Here is a 25,155-nt window from a genome sequence, read left to right as displayed (position 1 = left end):
CATAACAAGTTTTGTGAAGCTAATACAGATGAGATTTTCAGTTACATCTTTGTCTGGTTTAGTCTTTGATAACAATTCTGTGGAGCCTTTTGGTGCCCGAATGTGGCACTTTGTGGTAGATACCACAACACAGCATTCTCACCTGGTGATTACTGCTCTTCAGCACATAAAAACTGCATGAACTGTTGTAAACAGACTTTAACCCACTGAGGAAAAAAAAAAGACAACTGAATAGAGCATTCTGGAAAAAATATGTCTTAAAAATAGTTGAAACCAGGTATTCAATCCATTAGTGGAGGAGGGAACATAACAAAAATGTCCCTAGTTGTAACAGATTTGAAAATTCATAACACAACATTTTTCATGCAATCTTTAATGTTCAAACCTTAACAATGGCTTTTAAATTAGAGTTACAAAACCTAAGACTTCCAGTGGAGAGGTGTTGCAAGAGTTGACATGTAGAAGAATATTTCTCCCAAAAGCTAAAAGATTTTTAACCGAGGACCACAAATAATTAGCAACTTGAGTATCTCTACATAAGTACAATGCCATTCAGATTCTTTTACAAATATGTCAGTTTTAGTGTTTCGGTAACAAATCAACACTTGAGAAGAAAGAGAAGTAGGAAAGAGAAGAATTTAGGGAAGATGGGTGGTGGCAAAAGTCCGTGTCTTGTGTGCTCAGATGCAGAAGTTTGTAAAGATTTAAGGCTGATATAAAAACCTCAGATGAGACCAGGATATTTTTATGATCAGAAGCCTCCCTCACAATCAGGTTGATGAGTGGTAAATATTCAACAGCCCAGAAGCTGGTGGGACAATCACAACTCTGGGTGTTCTGTGTCCCACCGGTAATCAAGGTGCCCACTGGGTAAATACTTGCTCACCTACATCACAGGTGAGATAATCCTACCTTTTATGGCACCATGCTATAACCACCTCAAAGGTTAGTTCCTAGCTAGCTGAAGGACAGGAAAAGGGACAAAGAAAATCTTGCTGCAGTAAGAAATTCTCTTGGGATGAGACGGATCTGCAAGACCTGAGAGGGGGTGCAGGACAGAGGGGGCAGATAACATGAGGAGGGGACCACCACAATTCACAAGGAATGTACAGCATTGTGGCTTGAGCCCACTTCATCTTCTAGCAGAGTTCTCTTACACACCTGAAGTTTCCATTTCCTTAGCCTGCCTTTCTGTGTAGAAGGGTAACTTGGCCACACTTCATCCATCAGGATTTGGCTCCTAGACTCAACAGGTTCCCCAGGATGTGAAGCCTGGTTCAGTCTTACCGGGATACAACCTAGGCAATTATACTTAGCATGCAAACTCAAAAAAAAAAAAAAAGTCATTTAGCCATTCTAAAGTCAACCTTGCTTTGTACTCAATCTTTTACTAATGTTGGTGACTGGTTCCAGTAAAACCACTGCTTTGTTTTGTATTTTTAGTACAAAGTGTACTAAAAATATATGAGAATTTAAGTGCTCATGAAAAAATATCTTCCATCTCTGGAGACTGAAATCTTTTGTCTCCAGAATTACAGCAGGGACAACAGAGGTGATGGCAGCACAGATTCATCCCTGCCAGCCCAGCCATATGTCTAAGCCAACCCTGTCTGCAAGCCCTGAGGTTGTAAGACAGTGAAGTCTAGGAAGAATCAGATTAGTTTCCCACCTTTGACCACATTGTTGAGGAACAATATTAAGGTAACAAATCTCACAAAACTGCAGGAGACAGCTGTCAAATGTCACTAAGTTTTGATTATTCATATGCCGGACATACTGATGACTGTTATGCAATGACTCAAGCAAGTCTAAGGCTTGCCTGCAGACCATTTATTTCATGGATAGGACAGTTCATTTCTGTGGTTAGCTAAAGGGAGAACCACCAAAATATTAAAACAAACTTTTGTAATTTTCAACAACATATCCAAGAGTCCTCTAAATAAAATACACATTGGTCAGGTTTTATATACTACATTCTTAAGTAAAAAAAAAAAAAATCCACAAGGACAGAGATAGGGGCTGATCCAGGCACAATTTTGTCATTAAATAAATGCAGATGCAGACAAACCAACAACTGAGAAGCATTGACAGAAACAAAACCAAAATAACAGATAACAGTACTGCTGTTATCTGCAGATCTGCAGGCTAGGCCTGCAGCAGTTCAGGCTTGCCAAGTCCAAACACAGGCCTGTGAATAAGGGTATGCACCTTTCATTTTTCAAGATAGCACACATGTGTTTTGGAGGGAAGAGGCTCAGATAAAGAGCACACCTGTCTCATAAATAGGCACCTGCACTGTGGTCCTTCCAGGAGCCCTCCTTTGATTCACCTCCCATTCCCTCTGCTGCAGCGTCTTTGTGAGAAAACAGAAAGAACAAACGTGAGCAAAACCACTGCTGACAGTCCTCAAAAGATCTTGCACTCATTAATGGAGAAGAGCTTCCGCCTGTTCTGCCTTTTGGCTTGGTTGACCGCTGTCCTCACAGCATACTCAAACACCTGCTGCACTCCCCTGTTGCTGAGGGCAGAGCACTCCAAGTAGCCCTTGGCTCGCACATCCTGGGCGAGCCGCTTTCCGTCCATAGGGCTGATGCAGGAGGAGCTGTAGGGACCCACGTCCCGCTGGTCAGTCTGAGTGGCCACCACCAAAACGGGGATGCGGGGCAAATGGCTGCGGATCTCGCTGATCCATTTGTTCCTCAGGTTCAGGAAGGAATTGTGGTTTGCCACCGAGTAGCACATTAATACCACATCTGCCTGTTGGTAGGAGAGGGGGCGAATGCCTTTAAAGGCATCACTGCCTGATGTGTCCCAAAGACCTAAGCTGATCTGTACGCCATCCATGAAGACATCTACTCCGGTATTTTCATATACAGTGGGTCTGTAGTCATCTGGAAAAGTCTCAGAGGTGAAACGTACCAGGAGAGATGTTTTCCCAACGGCAGAGTCTCCCACCAGAACACACTTGACTGAATCCAGCATTTTATTAACGTCCAAGGCCAAGAGTGCAGTCTCTGTGCAGCAGGAGCGAGATGGAGAGAAGCAGTGGTCTTAGAAGCCTTCTATATAATTTCCATTTAGTGAGAAACCATCCAAATCTCTTTACTTCTTATGACTCGATTCTGCCACTTGAGACTAAAATTTCACTTTCTTCCACATGACTCTGTTGGTTTTAAATCTTCAATGAGTCAAATGACGTTTCTGGAAAGTAAAAATAAAATGTAACATTTATAACCCACAGAGAACAAATCATTCCTCATCAAGATGAAGATGCCTGGACACATCTTTGGACAGGTATGGCAAGTATCCCTCACTGAGGATGATGAACTTTTCTATTTCCTCCCAGCCAGCTGTGTGTGCAACAGCCATTCGCATAAATAACCTTCTTGCTGCTCCACAGGGGCTAACAGTCTTAGCACTATTACCATTTTCCACTGACACAAGCTATTTTTTCCTTCCAATTGTCTAGAGACTAATAAAGTTAATTTAACTTTTATATAACTGCTACTAATACGCTGTGAGACATTCCCTGTCTCTGACTTTCACCAAGACAGAATCCTGAATCCCTAAATGATCAGTTCAGATTCCCTTGAAAATGTAGTCATGCTCTCTAGAGGTAGTCAGGAGGAAAAAAAAAGCTCTTTGCTAACCAATTTTACTATTTAAAAAATCCCATATGAAACAGTAACACAGAACCATTTGTGACAATGAGGAAGCAAAGACTTCAGGAGTGAATCTCAATTCATGTGAACCTGAACAATTTTTAAAAGCAAAGAAAGATTCACAGCAAAAGAAAAAACCAAAAACAGGGTAAATTTTTTCTTACAAATTGCTTTCAACAATCAAGAAACACAAGCAAAAAAAGCCCCACTACCAATGCTTGCCCCAGTAAAAATTTCATTTGAAGGGAATTTAACTGTCCTGGCATTTACTCCCTTGTAAAACTGAACTAAGAGTACTCTTCAGAGTATGTAATTGCTTTTGAGCTCCTGCCAGCATTCAGTCAAATTTTCCTATTTTGAAAGCATTTGTTTCTTCCTCACTAACTGTGTGCAAGATTCACTGCTCACACAGGGTGACACGCAAGATGCTCCGAAAATCACTAACAGCAAAACTGAAGACAAATTAGTTCTGATGAACAAGAGTAATTAAAAAGAAAGTATCACTGCATAATTTCAAAATGTCATGTGTTTTTTACATAAATAATATATTTCTGTTTCCTTCATATAGGTAGAGAGACATCCCAGCTGAAGGCTATTTGCACAGATATAAATGATGGCCACAAAGGGCGTATACTGTATTTTACTGTAATGCTCTCCACTTTCAGTACCCTAACACACCACCCCTCTCCCTTTATTTCTAGAACACTCCAAGCTTTGGCTTACTCCACAAAGGGGGAAACACAAAGGGAAAGTGCTAAATGAGCTTCAAGAGAACATTTTACAGGTACCGACAATTGCTACTGCCCTGCTTTCGTTTTGTGCAGAGGCCATGCCCTACCTCCTCTGGCGCTGCGGGCACACCTGCACCTCTCCCGCTCACGGCCCGGCTGCCGGCAGATGTGTGCCCGCGGCTCGCTGCTTTATGGAGGCGGCCCCGGGCCCGCGGGCCGTCCCTGTGCGCGCTCGGGTTACCGTATCTACAGGAGCCATTGCAACACTCGGCGCTTCCTGGCCTGCCGCCGACACCGCGGCTCTGACTGCCGCTCGCTTCTAGGAACTGGGATGGAGGCTGAGGCTGCTTCACGGCATTCCTGGCTGCCGGGAAACAGGCTGCACTGAGAATTTAAGCTTTAGTGGCAGCAGATGAAAATTTGCTTGTAAAGATTCATTACATCTAACTCCACACTCTTGCCTTCTCTGTTCTCCAAACAAGCTCTCAAGGGAACGAAACGAGACCTTTACAAAACACATCTATGAAAAATTCAAAAAGCATATGTAGGATAAACATTCAAATTGCTTATAGGAATAATAATCTCTCTTTCAGAGTATTCTATTTCAAAATTGGGTCACCAGTATTGTTTGAAAACACCTCACTTTCACCACAAGACAGTAATGTCCTATTCAGACAAAGATGCATACCCTCAGGAGAAAGTTTCCATGTACCAAGTATCCTTTCCAGAACAAACATTTCTTTGGTGCGAGGAGTCCTCAGTGCCTTCAGATGCATTATTTTGTGCACATTGGAATGTGGGGGAAATAAGGATGTCCAAAGCATGACTTTTGCAATTTCATAAATGCCAAAACAGAGAAAGACAGATAAAGGGATTGTTCTGGCACTCAACTTGTGGATTACCAGGTCAAATTATGCTGGTTATTTTGAAAATATAAAAATTATTAAAGATTGAAAGAGATATTAAGGACTTGTGAATATGGCTAGTTGACAGACAATACAAGATGCTGAAATATCCCACTGTGACAGTGCAGAATTGTTTTCAAAGCAGATTATATTGTTCTACATTCCATCCAGTAAATAATAAAAAACCCTGGTATATAACAAGGTCCATATTGTGATCCTGTGGACAAATTGCCTTCGATGGCCCTGGTCTTGCATTTGTTAACAACAATTCATGTGCTTCCATATATAATTGGGACTACATATGTGCATATTGAAGCATTATCTGTAATTAGGCACCTAGTTGGTCCTTGTTGCAGCCTCAGGGTAAGAGCAGCATTACTGTATTAAAATAATTACACAAGTTCACCTCACTGGATGGAAAATGCTTGATTAAGCATCAACAAAAAGCTGTGTCCTTTAAAGAGCGTACTTCAAAGTGTCCTTTAAAGACAGTACTGGACACTTCTGTGCCTCAGTATACAACCAGTTTTATAAACATTTGCAAAAGTTTTTGTCTCTTTCTCTCATATTCTGTCTTGGTCCGACAGCACAGTGTGCTACAACCATTACAAGATTGCAGAAAAACTGATCACAAATCAGAGATGGAGTCTAAGCTGTGGAGGCTTTTTTTTTCATCCAACAATTTGATTTTCAAAAATTTACCAACTTTATTAAGATAATTTTGTATATGGAATTCAAGATATAAACCTCTATCTTCTTTTATGCTTTTTTGGTTTATGCTTTCATCACTCATAACAACAGAAGATATTATTTGAATAGTAAGGTAAGACCTGTTATAAAATCACTAGGTATAAGAATGCATGTCTTATTCTTGTGTGGTCATGCTGAGTAGTGATCTTCAGTAAGCTTCAGGTTTTGTTCCTTCTGTCTTTGGAATACAGGCACTCGTGCATGGTTACAGAGATCTCGGACTTCACTGGTGGTGTGAGCGCAAGAAGCCCTACAACAGTTGCCCTTGGTCAGTGTCTGAGCTGCACCTCAGCAATCTCATGCAAGTAAAATGCCTCACACTTGCTCATGGCTGAATACCATACGGAGAAGGTGAGTGGGGTTGCCAGCCTGCAATGGGACGGGATGAAAAGCAGAGCACAGCAGCATCAAGCTCTTTGAGGTAGAGGATTCAAGTGAATATACATCCCATGAAAAACTAATCTGGTATTTGTTGAAAGAGCTCTAGCAACAAAGGAAAGCAGGACTACTACATCAAAAGGGGTAAGTTTATCAGCTGGACCAAATGGGATTTTCATTTATGCCAAGAATATCTCTGGCATCTACTATAAGATCATTGTGAGAATGACTTGCTATGGCTAAACATCTCCAGGGAATGGACAGCATCTTGTGATAGGGGAAAATAAAAAGAGTCAGGAAGTCCAATTTCAAAACCTCTCTTAGATCCTGATAGTGCTCACTCAGGTAGGCTGGAATTTCAATGGAATTAGCTCATACATAAACAAACCATGCAAGCAACCAGCTTTTTGGATCAGTCACAAAGTGCTTCAGAGAGTTAAAGCAGTTAACATGCTAACTATTATTGCCATTATCCACTCCCTACCTCAATTACATCTCAGCAGAGGTCCTGTTTATGTCAGGACAACAGCAGATTAATTTTTCAGTTTGAGCACTGTGTATGCTAGTTCTTGAAGAGACTTGACATGGCAAGGAAATTAAAACATTTAGACTAATATAAGAAGTTGAAACCATAGGAGACACTTCCACCAACTGTGCAGTACTTGAATGTATATACTGTCTTTGCCTACCTACTCTACTCTTTTAAATCCCACCTCACACAGAGGTGGGGTCTGCTAAACAGTGCCTACAGTTCTTCTTCAACGTGCTGACTGTAACCACTGCTCCTTGCAATTGCACCACAGATATGTAAGAACTCTCCTCACATCCCTTAGCTAAACACTCTCAAGGAGAGGAAGGAGGCACAAAGACTACCCTCACTGACAAGAGCAGTGTCCAGCTTTACACCTTCACCTCCATGGGCACAGTGGGCACTGCAGGGCATGGACAGGGCCTGAGAAAACTCCTGCAAGCAGAAGGAGGAGGAGGAAGGCTGGCAGGAATCAACACAGGGCAGAGATGCTGCTGTCTGGTTAGTGACAGCACCCAGAAGATGCAGCCCCTTGTGACACAGAAACTGTGGCTGTTGTGACTCCAGTTTGGACACTCTGCTAGATCACCAGGTTGTCAAGGTCACACTGCCTGCTTTTCTGCTCTGTGGATGAGGTTGCTCCATTCAGATACAAACCTCCAGATTGCTTCCACAGCACACGTCTTCTGAAAACTAAAATCCATTAGCTGCAGTCTGTCTGGAGACTGCAAATAAACAAATCCTTGCTGCACTGTCATGCATTCACTCAGCTGATTCTCTGACATCTGCATTAGCTGCCTCCTGTTTTCTTAACTCCTTTCAAGACAATTTTGATCTCTAGCCCTGTCTTGCCAATCAGCCTCCATCCACCTCAGAGAGTGTCAGCATGTAAGTCCATAGTGGCATTCAGAGATGGCACCACTGGCTCACAGCCTGTACCTTTGCAAGGTGCTGCATCTTTTCCTCAAACTACTCCACCAAAAAATCTCCACTGAACTCATTCACTTCCTAAGGTGGCTGCCACAGGGGTCATCACTATTCTTGGGCCCAAGAGAAAGGTGGCAGCTCACTCACTGGCAGAATAATTCAGCTGTCTGATATATTTGCAATACTGACAGATTAACTGCCAGATTATCTTTCAAGGTGCTTTTATATTTTATATTTTAAAGAATTGAAAGGATAGTTAGAAGCTTGGGTGAGAGCTTTTATACAGATATTTTATCCTTAAGTACAATAATTTCTTCAATGCCTTTCTAAAGTTAGAAAAGCAAACAACATGCAATGACCCCATATTTTCAAAGCCAGGATGTCCTGTCATCTCAAAAACAATCTCCTTCCAGAATGAAAAAAAAATTGCAGACTTAAAAGCTTGGAAATTTTTCTTTCAATCCCTTGTTCACAAAAGTGAAATCTGTTCCTGTTTTCAAATTTCAGTATTTTATTTGTTAAAAAAAAACAAAATTGAATTTTGGGTTTAATTTCTAATTTATGAAATTTTGAGAAACTAGAGAACCACTTTTTTAGAAACCTTTGCAAAAAATCATTTCTGGATCAAGACAACACCTGAAAATACCTCTGTTTCTTTCTCTGGCAGTTTTAACCACTGCAAATGAAGAGAAAGATATATGATCAAATATTCAGTAATCTTGTCAACTTTATTATTAGCAAGGGAACTCAAGTTATCAGATTTAAAGCAAATTCCCTCATATGGAGAATGTGAAATCTTGGTATAAAACAACAACGAACACAGACCAATGTTATTTACAAGATTAAATGAGATGTGAAGTCCTAGTAAAGGGATGAAAGTTTTTGTTTAACAAAATACATGTATTGAAACACATGCTTACACATTGCACATACATATAAAACCACTTAATGAGCTATCTTATATTTCATAAAATTTAATTTAATTTCTTTAGTAATAGTACCTATAATAATACATAAGCAATAGATAATAACATATCTAAAGATCTATTCAATTCACTATAGTTGCTGAGAAAAAGAATTTAACTCTCATTCTAATTATAGAATTAGACAAAGGAAATATTTCTTTTATCTTTAAGAACTCTCTTTCTGTGGCTAATCACACCTTGATTCAGCAATTTACAAATTACACAGGAACACAGACTATTAGAACCACTCCAAAAATTAACAAAAAGCCTGTAAGACTCATGTATTCATCCGAGATCATAAATCTCTGAATAGAACTCAATGAGATCTGACAATGCTAAGTACCCACCTAAAGATTCAAGCCATTAGTCTGAAGTAATTTTTCTCCATGTTTATGGCATGGTAAATGACAAACCATGTTTATGACATGGTAAATGACGAACTATGTGGCATTCATGGTATTATGGGTCATTTTCAAAAGGGATCCATTTTCAGTATAGATGTTCTCTACAAGCTGAAATTGGGGTCAATCAAGTGTAGGAAAGTAATCCCTTCAGAGAAGACCAGCTCATAAACCATTCTCAGTCTGATCCAATACCCTCAAAGTCACCAGAAATGGAGTATGTCATGCCTGAAGTTAGGTCAGCCCAGCCTTCTCCTTCTGCAGGATACTGGATATATGTCACCTCTCTTTCCTACCCTCCTCTGTGTTAATTTTTCTCCTCTGTGCTTAAACAGAGAAGAAATTTTTGAGTTTCACTACAGATGCAGCTGTACATGGAGCAGCTGGTGAGCAAATGTCACACACGTGTACATTCGAACACAGAAGTTCATCAGCCATCTGTCTGTCTGTCTGCTGTCCCTCACAGTCACTGTTTCTGTACACACACACACATACATAAATATATAAATATATTTTAAAAATTAGATAGATAGATAGATAGATAGATAGATAGATATAGATACATATATATATTCACGCTGACACAGAACCGCTCCTGGATCCAGATGGGGATACAGACACACTTGCAGATGAACATGGATAAAGTGCTACGTGCTAACCCCAGTGCTATCACACATTTCATAGATATGTGATTTTAAAGAATTGAAAGGATTCTTAGAAGCTTGGATAAGAGCTTTTATGAATACTTTTTCTACCTAAATGACTTACAGGTCAAAAGCAAATATTCAGCAGCTCTAACTGCATTGTAGCCAAACTGAAGCCTTGCTAATATAAAACATATTATATTTAAGTAATTGACCTTAATTAGACTACTGTGTGTGTAGAATTATTGACATGTAGAAATGTTTGGGCCTCAAACCACTTCAAATTTTTTATGCCACATCCTCTTTCAACACAGTTAAATTTCTTGAAGTTTGAGACAAATAAAAAAAGAATATTTTTGATTTGTCAACATATTTTGATAACATATTTTTGTAGGATTTTTAAAATAGATTTCACTCTTAAAAATCTCCCCAAATTTTTATGGCTGTTGAAATATTCTTTGGCTGTTGAAGTACTCTTTTATTTACAACCTTCAACAAATATTGTGTTTTCTTTCCAGTGAGCCTGACCCTACCCCTATTTCTGCTTGTTCTTTATTTTTACCATCTGCAGACACAGGTATCCATTTCTCTTTCATATAAAACTAACACTTCTTACTTTTAAATAATCATTCATAATTTCTCAGAGAATGATGGATTATTTGCAAGACTGGATGCATAGAAGTGTATATGCACTTATATAGATACACAAAAATATTGAAAATAAATCTGTGCATATTTAAAATCTAAGTATTTCAGTGATGCATCAACACAGTCGTGTACAAAAAATCACATCCATATGTGCATGGATATGTGCAAGTCCCTATACATATATATATGGACTCTTTGATATTAATTCATTGCAAAAGACATTGCTACAGATTGCTGTAGGAAACAACGTGTTGTGGGCAAGATAACTTACCATCATTTAAAAACCTATATACATATTTTGCATCAAATGGATGCATTATTGAAATGGTCATGGTCCACATAGAGGTACATATGTATTTGTATGCACATTTACCTCCATGCACAATCTCCATGAGCAGAGATTACTGCTATGCTAAATGGGGATTTGCAATAACCCAGGTATCTAATTGATAGAATTTTACATATAAATTTACATAGTCACCCATTGTAAACTATTATATTTCTGCTGTGTATGCAGCCATTACATTTATTAGACACACGTTTACAATAAGTTGTTAAGGAGACGCATGGATATATATTAAATCCTGCAGATGAGTGACACGATAAATCATTAAAACAAACTGGTATCTCCATATTCACACTTGCATTTGCAGTCAAAAGGGCTTCCCCTCTTTCAGAGCCTGTGCCAAGCCCAGTGCAGGGGAGAAGGCTGACTTCTGTGAGTTTTGGCTCTAACCTGTGGTATGACCGTGCTCCTCTCCCTTGTTTGCACACTACTTGATCTTCTTGACTGGCTCCCTTAAATGCTACAAAGTAATCAACAGTAACACTGTAGCTAAAAGCTAATACATGAATGCTACAAGTGATATAACATGCTCCTCAATGTTAAAACATCCTTAAAAATTGTCCCGCCATTTCTCCATTTTCCTCAATGGATCCCTTGCAAGATCTCCAACTTTACTTTCAGAAGTCTCTTCAAGTTGAACTTTGCTCTGATTTTATAAAATATCTATCATAAAATAAGGAGATTCTCAAGCCTAGATCTTCTCCCTCTAATATCAGCGGGAGAAGAAGGAGGTTCTCCATGTTCATTAAGTTATGTATTTGCACAGGTTTGATTTTAGTGGCAGGCAAAGACGGAGAAGGAAAATGTTAGAACAGATTTAGCCAGTGGAAGATTATTTTTGTATATTTTGTGAGAAGAATAAAGTGTTAGATGTACAGGTGTTTTGAGTAGTAATAATGTTGATCAAACAATACACAATAATGACCTCTTGCTAAAACATAATGATTTGTTTTTAATTCAGGAAGAATTCATATTTACTGCATGTCACCATTCCTTTTGCTGTGATGAACATCAAACTTCGGACGTTCGTGAGCAAAGCTAGCAAAAGAAGCAACAATAATTTGGTTTGGTATTTATTTTATAAAACAGAAACTCCCTGATAATTTTAGCTTTTTCCCCTTAGGATTGCTAGCAACAAAAACCTTTTTCTTGTCTCTGTATACATCAGAGTGTTTAAAATCATAGTCCAGATTTCACATAGCGGGGAAACTGCCATCTTTAATATCGTTCTTAAATTTTGTGTGTGCACACATGTACATAAAAATGTTAAAAATTTGAAGACATTGCTTTGAAATAATTTCAAATACTTTTCAAGTATAAAACATACAATTATCATAAATTGTTCTGCATTTGTTGGTTTATGATTTTTATATTTTTGATATTTTCAATACATTTTTAAAAAGGAGTTGTCTTCCACAATCTATGCCATGACTTAGTATTCACGCACTATATCCAGCACACAGATAAAATAAGAAATAATACATATCCATTATACAAACAGGACCTTTTTTTTTTCTTACCATGCAGCCTCTCTAGAATTCGTTAATTGAAGCAGATAAAATTAGATTTAAAAATGGGCATGCCTTCATCAAACTGCCTACCTTCCATGCATAGTTATGATTAAAGCCCAATTTCAAAGGAACAAGCTTTCTTTTCTTTTTAAATTTTTTTTTCTGGAATTAGCACAAGTTATACCTGGTAGCTCAGATTTTATATTGATTTATATCTTACACCAACCATATGCCAGAGCAGAATATGTTTTAGTGCCTGTTTTCCTTTACTTTCCTCTGATTCCATTACAATCCTGTTCTCTTGCCACCATTATATAAAACATATGATACTGCAGACAGCAGCAGGTCATACGGAATAGGTTAAGAGGAGAAAAGACTCTACAACCAAATGTAATACATAAATCCTTCTCACTCATTCTTCAGCATAAATCCTTCTCACTCATTCACTCATTCTGAGTATTTTGAGAAGCCATTTCATATATTTATAGCTGACATCCACTTGGCTTTCAGTTGGTTTAAAGATCATGCAAATCCCCATGCTACGGTAAATCTTACTGCAGAGTTCTTCAGTGGGAAGCATAGAAAGTTTTCCTTGATTTTCTTGATTTTTACATATTTTGAATGAATATGATCACACATATGAAATGAGAGATATTTTAGGAGAGAGATGTTTGAACATTATGAGAACATTTCCCATGCTTTATTTTTGAATCCTGATGGACTTGATTCAAACTCTGAGATACTTTACCCAACAGCTTTTCATCCAGAATTAAACCTCCACTGAAAGAGAGGGGAATTTAAAAACTCACATTTAAATTGATGGAAAACAAAGAAATTACATGAAGGGGTTTTACGACAGCTGTTTCATAATACATTTTTACAGTGAGAAAAACAAAGCTCACAGATGATCTAATTATCTATCTAATTACCTAATTATCTAGATAATTAATAGATAGGTTAATTAATAGATATTTGGGTATATCAGTAGCTCAATAACTTCAAACTCCAAAGTCTTTACCGGTTTTTAAGCACAGTCTTTTGATGGAAATAAAAGAGACAAGCTGAAGACTGTGTCCACTGGCATGCCTATCAATGAAAGGAAAGAACAGTTTTCTTGCAAGTTTGAAAAATTTAATATTCTTTCAATGACCATGGCACAGGAAACAACTAAAAGAGACCCCCGGCTACACAGGGGTCTTAGTCTCATGCTTTTATATTAGGAGAGACAGTGATACCTACATTTTGACATAAATCAGTCTAACCTTCAAAAGCAACACACTGTCACTCATGAGGAGAAGTGGTATCACCAGATGGTACAACAACCTCAAGCTGGCAAGTGTCAGTTACTGGTACTCACGCTTGTGTGTGAGAAGCGGCATCATGCACAGTATGTAACCACAGCCCACTGTGCCAGCTTCTGCCAGGAGAGGTGTTTGCTCCCTTTCCAGCACATGCTGGGTCTTTCCTACATGACAGGTCACTATGGCTCCCCGTAGAGAAATCCCCAAACCATAGCACAATCCTCGTGTGGTTTCCAGCAGGTTCCTATGTTTTGTCAGGTAAAGAGAAGCATGCCAAGTTCAGCCCCACCCTCATCCCTTAGCAATTTACACTTCTCCTTGGCTTCTGTAACCAAAGAGCAAATGCAATAGCTCGTGCAAAAGCAACAGGGAGCTGACACAGCAGCAGGAACTGTGCAGGGAGGAGCGATAAAGGGTCTGTGATAAACACAGGGCATGGCCACAAGCCAGGCTGGGCACGAGCCACTCGCACACCCGCTCTGCAGGACGTGCATGTGCGCACAAAGTGCTCAGACCATGCTGCCCCCATCCTCCAGCCGCCCTGACAGCAGTGACAGACTGGGACTGCTGGGACTATCGCTCCCTGCCACTTTGCCAGCTGCTCATTTAGACCTGATACACCAAGGTTTGTAGCCATGACTTCCAGTACTCACACTCTGCATTACAGAGGTTTTGCAGGCTCCAAAACCTCCCCTTCCACTGTACACTGATCCATCTGGTGCATTGGAACGGTTTTCCAGTTCTTCACTGACATAAACATTGAAGGACAACTAAATCCTGCTAAGCAAATAGGAAACTCTACTTGGTTTTGTGGAGAAAAGCTAATGGTAGGCTACAGCCCACAAATTTTGTTGTTACATTGCTTTGTTGTGTTTTTGTGATCCTGCCCAGCATCTTAAGGCTATAATGCTTTAATAGTGGGCTTGAGACAGCTGCAGCCAACTTCCTTTCTTAATTGTTGTGCTGGGGTTATTTCAAAATATTTTTCAGCTGTAAGTTGTGTCATAGCATGGAAACATTTGAAAACTGTAGATTTAATAAAACCACACACCACTAGCCAAAAATATGAGAACTTAATTTGGGAATGATGTTGAGCTGTGTGGTTTGATGTCTAAAATGTTACACCAAGACTTTGAAAAAGGCAAGTTTTACAGTAACTTATTTTATCTCTTTGCAAACAATAATCAAAAGCACTATAGAAAAATCTCCAATTTTTCATTTTATGGTCAATGTCAATCAAATTAATCACTTGAATGGTGCATTCAGTAACATTCTACTGTTTCTTAGTGAAAACTAATCACAGCACCAAAATTTCACAAAGAAAATGGGGGGGGTTAAGAGGTAATTTTCACAGAAAATCTTTTACATTAAAGCGCCTAACTCACCTGCTATTATACATCTAGAACTGCACAGTGAAAGCAAGAGGAGGAACAGCAGAATTTCATCTCCCTGCCTGGTGTCCTCCTGTCTGGTTATCAGAAAGTGTCACCAAGAAAAGCTCCTTGGGAACTTCCGCTGGTACAGACCCATTGCTCTACAAAACAGGCCAGCCCATGACCACCACCACGCTGGCTGCTCACTTCCTGTGCTCTGGGTGTGCTGCACATCACCCCCTCACTTCTCTCAGGATTTATATGGCTTGCCCCTCACTGTACAAGAAATTACTTCCTAACATCACTAGCACTAGCAGTTGTTACCAGCAATGTGACTTTAGCACCGGTCTCTCCATTTTGAGGTCTGATGCTCTTCTGCCAGGAGATTATTTCCCACCGCTTTGGCACAGTAAAATTATCTTAAAATGGGATTAAATTACAGTAATTTACAGTCATGTTGCTCTGCTGATGGCCTGTGAATCTTGCTATACATGAAAATCAAATCCATTTTTACATTTAACTCTTTACTCTGGAACTTAGTAAGTACAGATTACTTATAAAAACACCTATTCTCTATAACTACAAACCTACAGATTTTCCTGGCTTGCAGCACCCAATCTGGGGAATGTAAAACTTGGTATTATGCCTCACTATTCTCTAACTTCAGCAGGAAGCAAGTGCACACGTGGCTTTTTGACCCTGCAGTTACTGCCCAAATCTCAAACAGTATTCACATGAAGTCTGTACCCACTTTCTCTGGTAGAACTGACTCCATTTGTATTACAGATCTTCAGACTATATCAGAAAAACTATATCAAATCCCATTCTAAAGTCAAGTAAGTATACACATATGGTTCTTCCTACTGGAAAACCACAAACACTGACATAAATGGTGGGGTTGAAAATGTGGAATATGAAGCAGCACAATCCCACCTTATTCCAACAGCAACAGACACCAAAATTTGCTGACAGATATGACTGTTAACAACTAAGTTATCTCATTTACCCTACATTTTCCTTCTGCAAGTATTATATTCAGGATAAATCCCACGTTAAAGCTGGCTTCTGCCAGATGCCACAGCTCAACTCCTGCCCATCCAAAGGTGGAAACACAGCTGAAATGAAAAGTTATAAAATCTTAAATCCACATTCAGATTTTTTGCAGGGACTTGTGTCAGAGAGATGGTTCCAGCCTCAATGTGCTTTATCCTCATTCACCTTTCAGATTAACTGCATCTCATTGGCAATGTGACAAGACCATTCCATCACACTAGAGCATCAGAAGATGCAGGGTCTGTGAGGAGAATCTGGAAATGGGTGTGCACAGATGTGCACACATGCATATACACACATACTGCTCTGTAAGGGGACTCCATACCCTAAACATGCCACAGCTGGATCACAAAGCAGAGAAGAAGCCACGGGAGTGACCTGAACACAGAGTTACAGATGTGGCCATTTAGATGGAAATCCTCCATCTCAGAAGGTGGCACAGGCATTTGTTAAACCCAGCAGGGCCAGGCAGCTGCTGGAGCCAGAGCCAACCACAGATAAGCGGTCAAATTAAAAATACTTTGAATCTCACTCCACTCCAAAGAACGTGTTTCTCAAATTCTCATAATAAAATCTTCACCTAAATTTGTTTGGGAACATTTAAGATGAAACAGAACAGTTTCCTCAGAAGCATGATGTACTTCACAAATGGGGAAGAAGACCATCATTTGAAATGTTTGAAATGCAGATTATACATGTCGATCACTCCTGAATTCATGGTTTATACAACAGAAAAGAGCATCAGAATCAGATCCACCATCTTGAGAGTAACTCCCATTTTTTCTTTTTTCTTATATCAGTTAACATGGAAGAAAATTTTCACACCCCTTTTTCTACTTTATATAAGGCCTTTTTATGCTGAGGTGGAAAAAAACTCTGGAACAAATGAAAATACAGAAAATGCGAGATATAGGCCAGTGTGTAATTGTATATCTCAACACCAAGCATTTAACAGATGGTATTTAGCAGAAAAGTAAAACTGATTATGTGAACCAATTTCACAAACTTATTAATAAAAGCAATTAACAAAAGTAAACCAAAATATATTGAATTTGATTCAGAATATCAATTCACATTAAGACTCTTAGGAAAAAAAATTGCAATGAACTCACCAGAGGCAGGAAGCTGAAAGAGGCTGTTGAAAATGAACGTTAAAGAAGTCAACTATCCTAGACGAGATAAGGGAAGAAAAAAAGAAGAGTGGTGTTCTGTGTTCCTGGCTTTTTCAGATAGACTTCTTTTTCAGCAAATTAGAACAATTATATAATTGAGAAGACAAAAAATCCAAAAGCCCTAAAGGTAACCAGAGACACCTGCGCTTACAGGCCAAAGCAGTCCTGGCAACTGGGTGTAGTTCATCTGGAGGCAGCAGTCACAGCAGAGCCAGATGCAGAGTGACGAGAAGGAGTGGAGAGGTTTAGCGTAAGTCAGCTTTCTGGGGAGAGCTTCACAGCTCTGCCTCTGTGGGTTTGTTGTGGGTTGCTATATCTTTCTGTCTTTGGTGACTACAGGAGCAGATGTAAAAACCTTGTAGATGGGGGAGGGAGGCAAACCCTCCAGGCTGCAGAAAGCTTTCTCTTTGTACTCTGCTGCTCCTGCAGCTGCCTCCTCCCTGCTACAGGGGCTAATGTCACAGCCCAGCCCAGCAGCTCAGTACGTGTGAGGAGAAAAGGAGCAGTTCAACAACTGCCCAGCATGGCTATGTGCTAATCACACTCCAGTAGCAGAATGACATTCGGGATTTTTCTGCTACCTGGAATATGGCCCTCCCTGGAATATGGCCCTGTCTTTACAGAGGAGAGGGTGCATGTTTAACTAAGTGACTTTGTGCAAAAACCCAAGGCAGGCACTTCGGGCTGATTCAACTTTGGTGCGCATGGTTCTGTTGTAATTCAGTGAGGATGCCTCTGAAGTTCTGGTCAGGATTGATCAGTAGTATCATTTTATCAGCCTATATGTCCTCTCTTCTACCAGCAAAGGGAGGCTGAGCAGGTGAAGGCACCACAGACATTGAGACTCCCACCTTTCCCAGACGAATTGAGCTGGGCAGATCCGCATCACTTCCAGCTACTGCCACAACTACCACAACACTGAAAGCAAAACTGTGACAGTAGTTTCAGGATTTCAGGTGTCTATGATCTACACTTTAGGATCCATCAGCACAAGAGGTTCTCCACTTTGTCTGATCAGGCAATAAGACTGCAGGGAGGGCACTTCTGTGCCATTCTCCTGAAGCAGCCCAAGCGCACTGGCACAGCAGGAGAGCTGCCCCTGAGCTGGAGGCGAAGGGCCCGGATGACCAGTGCAGTGGAACATCTGGTCCTCAGGCACAAGCACTGGCTTCCCAAGCAGCCTTGAAACCCAGAGGCACAGAAGTGGAAAGCAAGTCCTTTTCAGCAAGTATTTTGGGCTCAGTGAAATTATCTCTAACCATGTCTAACCATGAAGCAGTAGCAACAGACTGCCTGATCCAGATCTAATGCCACGCATTTTATGTTCATTGCAGGATGGAAATTTTATGAAGACAGCTAATGAATCGGTCCACATTAACATTATGACAGTACCATGCATTCCAAGATACAGTCATACTGCTTCCAAGAAAGATTAAAAACCAACAGAATAATTTACAAGATAAAGCAAAAAGGAAACAAAAAGACAATTTATGTGTAGATGAAAGGCAGTTTGTGCCAAAAAATAAAAAGAATATAGCCTATGTAAACATGCTTAGGCTGGAGAATCAATTTGTCTCTTTTCCCTACAAAATGAAATTAATTCAGTCGATTATCAACAGTGATGAAGTTAAGGAGAGCTCACAGAAGGCACTTTGGGAATCCTATCTTCTTCAAATCTTTAATCTTCCTTTTAGTTTGAGACAAGATTTTGAATAAGGGGCTTCAGCGCTTCACCAGTTTATGTGAGAACTTGTGTTTCCTCATTTTCACATTAAACATCTATTCATCTGGTTTTTAACTAGGTTTGGGTTTCCCAACAGCAGCCTAAGCAATCAGGCAATAAGTTTCCATTGCAACTGTGATAAAGCAAATCAGACACCCAAATATTCTGAAATGTTTCCATCAGAAATATTCAGAACTGTCAGAAGTAGAGAAATAAATACTATTTGCAAATTATACTGATATAAATGTCTTTGGTGATCATCACCAATTTTAGGTCTGCTACGGAGAGCAGATACTTAAAAATGCAACTACTCTTCTCTATTTCATGCTGAGATTAATCCAGATGTGAAGCCATCTGGCTAAGTAGTTTGCATTTTGGAAATAGTGCATCCATCTGTAAAATACTTCATAAACAACTTTTGAACTGAGTGAACTCAGCAAAAAACCAAAACTGTAGAGTAAGAGATGCGTTCTAACATGTCTTGATTTCCACTCATTTCCCTCCACTGCATTTCCTGAATTATCTTGACCCAATAACTTCCCAAAAATAGTTGAATTTTATTTATTTGAGATCTTTCTCAGTAACACACATGCTTCATGCATTTGATCCATTATTTAACTTCTAAGAGACCTGGAACTCCAACAAAAGAGCCTCAGCTCCATGCACATGTAGGTAATTACAAAGTTAGATGTAAAATTGACACCTGACCTGTTCCTCTTGATCCTTGGTTGTTTGTTGGATTGGCTTTTGGGAGTTTTTTGTCTTTCTTACCGCAGTTTTTTGGCTCCTTTCCACCTCCTCATGCTGTGCAATGAAGGGGAACATCTGGCTGTGAGAGAATAGTGAATACATTAAAAAATACATTGCTTCCCTTTTTCAAAAACTCATTATGAGTCATTATCTGTGACTTTCAGAAACAAACAACTTGTTGCAGAAAATATTTATGGGGGTGGAGCAAAGGCTTGCAATTTATTTTTGCATTGAGAAGTAGGCTGACAGCAAAAATAAAGTCTCAAACCACAAATAATTAAGGGTTTATAAGAAATTATGTAAAATAACATTACCCAGGGTCTTGACATGGGTCAATCTACAAGAAAAGTCACATTTTTTCTTAATCCACTGCTTTTTGTCCCTCTTGGAGAAAAAAAGAAGCTGCTGGTGTTAGGAAGGGGGTTGAGATTAAGGAAGGATGCTGTTCCTGTCCCCCCTGCCTGATTTCCTTTTAGTTCTCAGATTCACTCAGCTCAGATTTTGGTCTGCATCGGATAATGTGGTAAGTGCAATGCTCAGGAAGTAAACCATGACACTCTTTAACCCTACAAGCCTTTCTTCTGTCCCAGATGATCACTGCAACAGACATATAAGCAAAACACAAGAAGAAATGCACCTATTTTGTAAAAAAAGAGCCTAATTCTTTTTTGGTATCATTTTCAAAGGGAGGCAGGAAAAATGTATGTGGTCAAGATGTGTGTTGGGAAAACCGGGATGTGACCATTTGCTTTCCCGAATTCCTGGGCAGTATAGGGGAAATCAGGTAGGTCGTCCAGACACATTTCAGCCTGGAGGTGAAGTAATTCCCTTCCCAGGAACAGATACCTCAGCACAAGGGAGGCTTCCTCACAACATGGCAGGGGGCATTGCTGAGGGAGTCTCTGAAGCAGAGCAGGCACAGTGACTTCTGCATCACGCATTGCGAGAGCACTCAATCTGAAAGAGGAAATGAAAACGCAGTCTCACAAGCACTTCCTAAGCGGATTTTGGTAAAAGTCTCACACGTTATTTACTACACCTTCATGAGCTTAGGCTTTGGCTCCTCAGGAACCTAACATTGTGGGTTACATACCCCTCAGCTTTGGTAGTGAGGGGGCACAAACTGAAGGCTGATAAAGCAGAACCCAAAATCTAGCATAAGGCAGGCTCCTGACACATTGTGTGGGCAGAACTAGAGGCCTTCAGAAGGTGAGTCAAAGCCCTCCAGAGAAGTCTAAATGAAGGAACATGCTTGAAATGCCACCCCCTCCCTGTGGACTCTCTTGACTCCTTCCTGAGTTCTAAAGTTCAACTTTCAATTCAGTTCCTGAGCCCCTTCCCGTGCCATTGTCTCTTCCTCTTCAGTGACAGGCTTGCCCTATGCTTCAGGGGCCACAGAGCAGCCTTCCAGCTATTCCTGCTCTGCAGGATTTGGCCCTGAGCTTCCCAGTTTCTGGGTGTAGTGCTGAGATGGGTACAAGGCACAAAGCAACTCAGATCTGGTCATGCCTGAGCAGCACAGATCTCTCAGGACCAAAACAGAAACCCCTGAGTTGTGCAAAGAGAAAACTCTGAGTTGATCAAACCTGGGTTTGGCACTTGGGTGCAGTCAACTCCATTCATCCAGCCTCTTTTCAAGACTGATGCAGCTCCATGCATTAACCCCATATACTTCTGAGGGAAGGCAGGCAGAGATTTCCCCACTTTCTGAGACCACAGCCTTCTGTTATCTCAACTACAGAACTATTCTTTATTACTTTCATGTTTCCCCACTGTGTAGAGGTTACTAATTAGTTATTTCTCTGGGATAGTTCTGTTGAGATCAGGTTGACAGCAACATGGGCTGTGACAAAATTAACATTTACATACTGAATGTTTTCTTGGAATACACAGAATCTGGTGTCCTAAATTCCTCCTGTGATGTCAGCGTGGAACTGGTGGGCAATATACGGGAAGATCACTTCCTCCAGAGTGACATGAAAACCTACATCCCCTTTCTTGAAAGTGAAGCGCGCTTAGGAACTGCACTGAGGGTTACTTAACTCCCCCGTCTCTCATTCTGAGAAAGCCTAGCATAAAAGCAGTCACATCATATAATCATAGAATGTTTAAGGGTTGGAACGGACTTTAAAGGTCATCCGGTCCCAGCCTCTCAGGCCATGGGCAGGGACACCTCCCATTAGAACAGCTTGCCCCAGGCCTTATCCAACCTGGCTTTGAACAATGCCAGTCTTGAGGTGTCCAACAGCCTCCTTGGCAACCTGTTCCAGTGTCTAATAACTAATTCAATCTTCTTCCCCCATATCAGGTACTATTTCCAAAATACTCATCTGCCCTATTGAAGGAACAAGATTCTTTCTGTGTTTGCCTAGCTGTGTTTTTTGGGTTTTTTTTTGTTGGCACTCTGGGAGGACATTTGCCACCTCATGGGAAGATGTGGAGCTTAGAGCAGACCTCTCTGACTGGCAGAAGCTGCTCCTGTTCCCCCTGCCTGATTTCCTTTTTGTTCTCAGATTTGCTCAGCTCTGAATCTGGTCTGCCTCAGAGGGTATGGTGTGTGCAATGCTCTGGAAGTAAATCTTGATACCAACTGTATTTAACCCTACAAGCCTTTCTCTTGTTCTAGATGATCATTATTAAAAAATCTAATTGCTGCTTATGTCTAGCACCAGAGATATAAACAACACACAAAATGTGTGCTTGTTTTAAAAGAGCCTAATTTTAAAATTTTTTTCTTAAATTTTCGAAGGGAGAACGTGCAGAACGTGCAAATCCACATCTGCTTCTCTAAACTCTCTGACTTTTGCCATTTATCTCTCCCGGGGGGACATTCACACTTCCTTCCCCCACCTGGATCGAATGTAAAACTAACGCCAGTGGCTTTTGCTGTAAGCGTGGAGGAGGCCCCGGTTGTTTCCTCTGTGAAACCACCGCTCACCTGGGGCTGCCCGCGCCCAGGCCTCAAAGCTGCCGAGGCTCTGCCAGAGGCCGGCGCCGGGAGCCAGCGCCGAGGGAAAGGCTGGCTCCTCCTTTGGCTCCGCCCGGGAGCCGCCGGGCTGCGCCGGTCACGGCAGGGAGGTGCCGGAGGGAGCCTCTTCCCTCAGCAGCCCCGCCGCAGCCGTCCCGGGGCTCCCCCTTCCCTGCTCCCGCAGCCCGGGCAGCGGCGGCTCCGGGCGGCTCCCGGCTCAGGGCCCGGCACCCACGGAGGGAGCAGACACCCTGATCCCTGATCCCTGATCCCTGCTCCACAGTGCCTGCTCCAGCCCCAGCCCCGCACCCGCGGCCTTGCCATGCCCTGCTGGTGCTGCTGGCTACTTTCGGCTTTATCAGGAAAGAAAACAAACCAGGCCTCTTGCCCCCGCTGTGGGAGAGGCCACTGGGGCTCCCCTTGGGAAACAGCAATCTGAAGGCAGCAGCTGGTTTTGTTTTGAATGTGCTTTTCCCACTTGCTCCTGCTTCGAAGGAGACGGTACACTGCTCAGTCTCAGGCTCTCTGCCTCACAAGTTAGTTTCTCCTTTCTAGTCAATGGAGATGTTACCCCAAAAGAAGACTCTGAACAGAAGCCTGACATAGGTGCCCTGACCTGCTCCCAAAGGGAAGCCCCCCTGCCAGCCAGAGTGCATCATCCCTCCAAGGATCTTCTGCTATCTACAGCATATTAAAGTAGCTACTTTACATGGCTACCCTGATAAATGCTCAAACCTGTCTATATGGCACTGCAAGACAGTAAAAAGAGATAATCTGGAAAGGCAAGAAGGGTACACAGATGAAGAGGCCTACTTTTACTCTGATTTCGAGACAGGAATCCAAGGCAATTCCTTGTAAGTTAGCTGACATGGAGCAAACACTGTTATGGAGAGCTCGCACACACCAACTTCACAGGGCTGCCATTTCTCCATTTACAGACCAACCTGATGAAATCTGTGGCTCTGGCAGAGGATTTCCACTGCTTGCTCTCCTGGCCAGTGCGTATGAGTAGCCACAGATGTCTATTAAGGAGAGTGCTGTTTCTCAAGATAATACAAAAATAACACTGATCCACGCAGTTGATTACAAATTAGTGGCAACTAATGAGAAGCCACTGCTAGCCCAGCCAGGTCTTATGATGCAAAGTCAAGCAACATCAAGGGGGATCTTCCCTATCATGGTATTCAAGAAGACTGTGCCACCAGTAATATCCACAGTGGCACAAAACTTCACCAAACAGCACAATGCCTTTATGTTGGTTTCCAAACAGACTGATCTGTCCAAGCATCCAACCTGCAAAACTAACCCAGGGCAGCCGATGGAGAAACCCTGACACTACCATCTTCAAACCTGTGTGCAAAAATGAACTTGTCTTGCCCATCTCTAGCCCAGAGCAGCAAGTGTATTTTGAAAACCAACTCTACCCCACCCATCTATAAAGAAGAAAAAAATTCACCAAAATAATAGTCCAAATACAGTATCTCCCTCTGAGGAAGCAATGAACAGCACGTGATGTGTAATAACATCCTTTAGCACCTGTCATACAGAGAAACAACTCTGCTGTGGAAGGGGCACAGTAAGGAGTGCTGCCACCATCACTCTATGCCATTGGCAAGGGCACCACCTATTGTCAGGCTACCTGACATGTTCCACCAGCCGACACATTTAATTATGCTTTAATAATTTGAGCTGACAAACTGTTTGTCTCTAGCAATATTTTTATTTTACCACAGTACAGTTTTCAGTCCTAAAGTTCAAATCATTTTCCTAAGTAACAACTACAATACCCTATTACTCTTATTTAAATAGGGAGACAGACTCCCAGAAGTGCACAGGGTTGCTTTGGAAGAACAAACTCCTATCTGGAGCCAGAGAGGTGCTCAAGACTATCCCAGCACACAGAACCAAAAGGGCATGAACTGAAACAGAAACTGGTGAGTCAGGACGGAATGTTTAAGCAAGGTTAGGAGTTAAGCTGCCTCAAGACAGAAGGCAAGTCCAGCAGCAGCACCTCCACTTTAAACCATCAATTTGAGACTAATGCCCAAGCTGGACCTTCAGCCACACTGCCAGAGCAGGGAGTCCTGTAAGTAAAGAGCACACAACCAATGAGACGTTTACCAATGCTGTGGTCTAATAACCGTGGCTCAGGATCAGCCACGTCACATTTAAACCAGCATCTGCCAAGCTTCCACATCTTCCCTAAACCTGTTTTCCCTGCTCTCTTGAACAGCTCATGAGTTAGGGCTTTGCTGTGGAAATGCACAAGCCTGACTTGTTTCTGCAGTCAACCAAGCTGCAAGGCAATGAAGTCATAGGAATGATTCTGCAGGAGTCATCTGGGGCCACAGCAAGTTGTCCTCAAACTGAGCTAATAAAACAGGTTAGACTCCAGTCAGCACTTTGGTGCCATGCCAC

The 25,155-nt window shown here is 41.2% G+C and overlaps 1 protein-coding gene across 1 annotated transcript; it reads right to left on the bottom strand.

Moving 5' to 3' along the window:
• Positions 1-2,066: 2,066 nt before the first annotated feature.
• Positions 2,067-16,139, bottom strand: RHOH (ras homolog family member H). The gene is made up of 2 exons (XM_054295763.1): positions 16,083-16,139; positions 2,067-3,201 (listed from the first exon to the last, which is right to left on the bottom strand). Exon 2 carries the CDS (start codon positions 2,980-2,982, stop codon positions 2,407-2,409), a length of 576 nt encoding a protein of 191 aa, XP_054151738.1. The 5' UTR covers positions 2,983-3,201; positions 16,083-16,139; the 3' UTR covers positions 2,067-2,406.
• Between the last annotated feature and the right edge of the window lie 9,016 nt (positions 16,140-25,155).

The sequence above is a fragment of the Melozone crissalis genome, unplaced genomic scaffold (assembly GCF_028551555.1).
Source record: "Melozone crissalis strain CALT ecotype California unplaced genomic scaffold, PUWL_Pcris_2 ptg000006l_1, whole genome shotgun sequence".
In the NCBI taxonomy this organism is placed as follows: domain Eukaryota; kingdom Metazoa; phylum Chordata; class Aves; order Passeriformes; family Passerellidae; genus Melozone; species Melozone crissalis.
The sequence above is the reverse complement of the archived record's forward strand: the minus strand, read 5'-3'. Positions and strand labels throughout refer to the sequence as shown.

What these genes read in the sequence shown, in the direction of transcription:
- RHOH (XM_054295763.1), bottom strand. Translation starts at nt 2,982, where the DNA reads ATGCTGGATTCAGTCAAGTGTGTTCTGGTGGGAGACTCTGCCGTTGGG.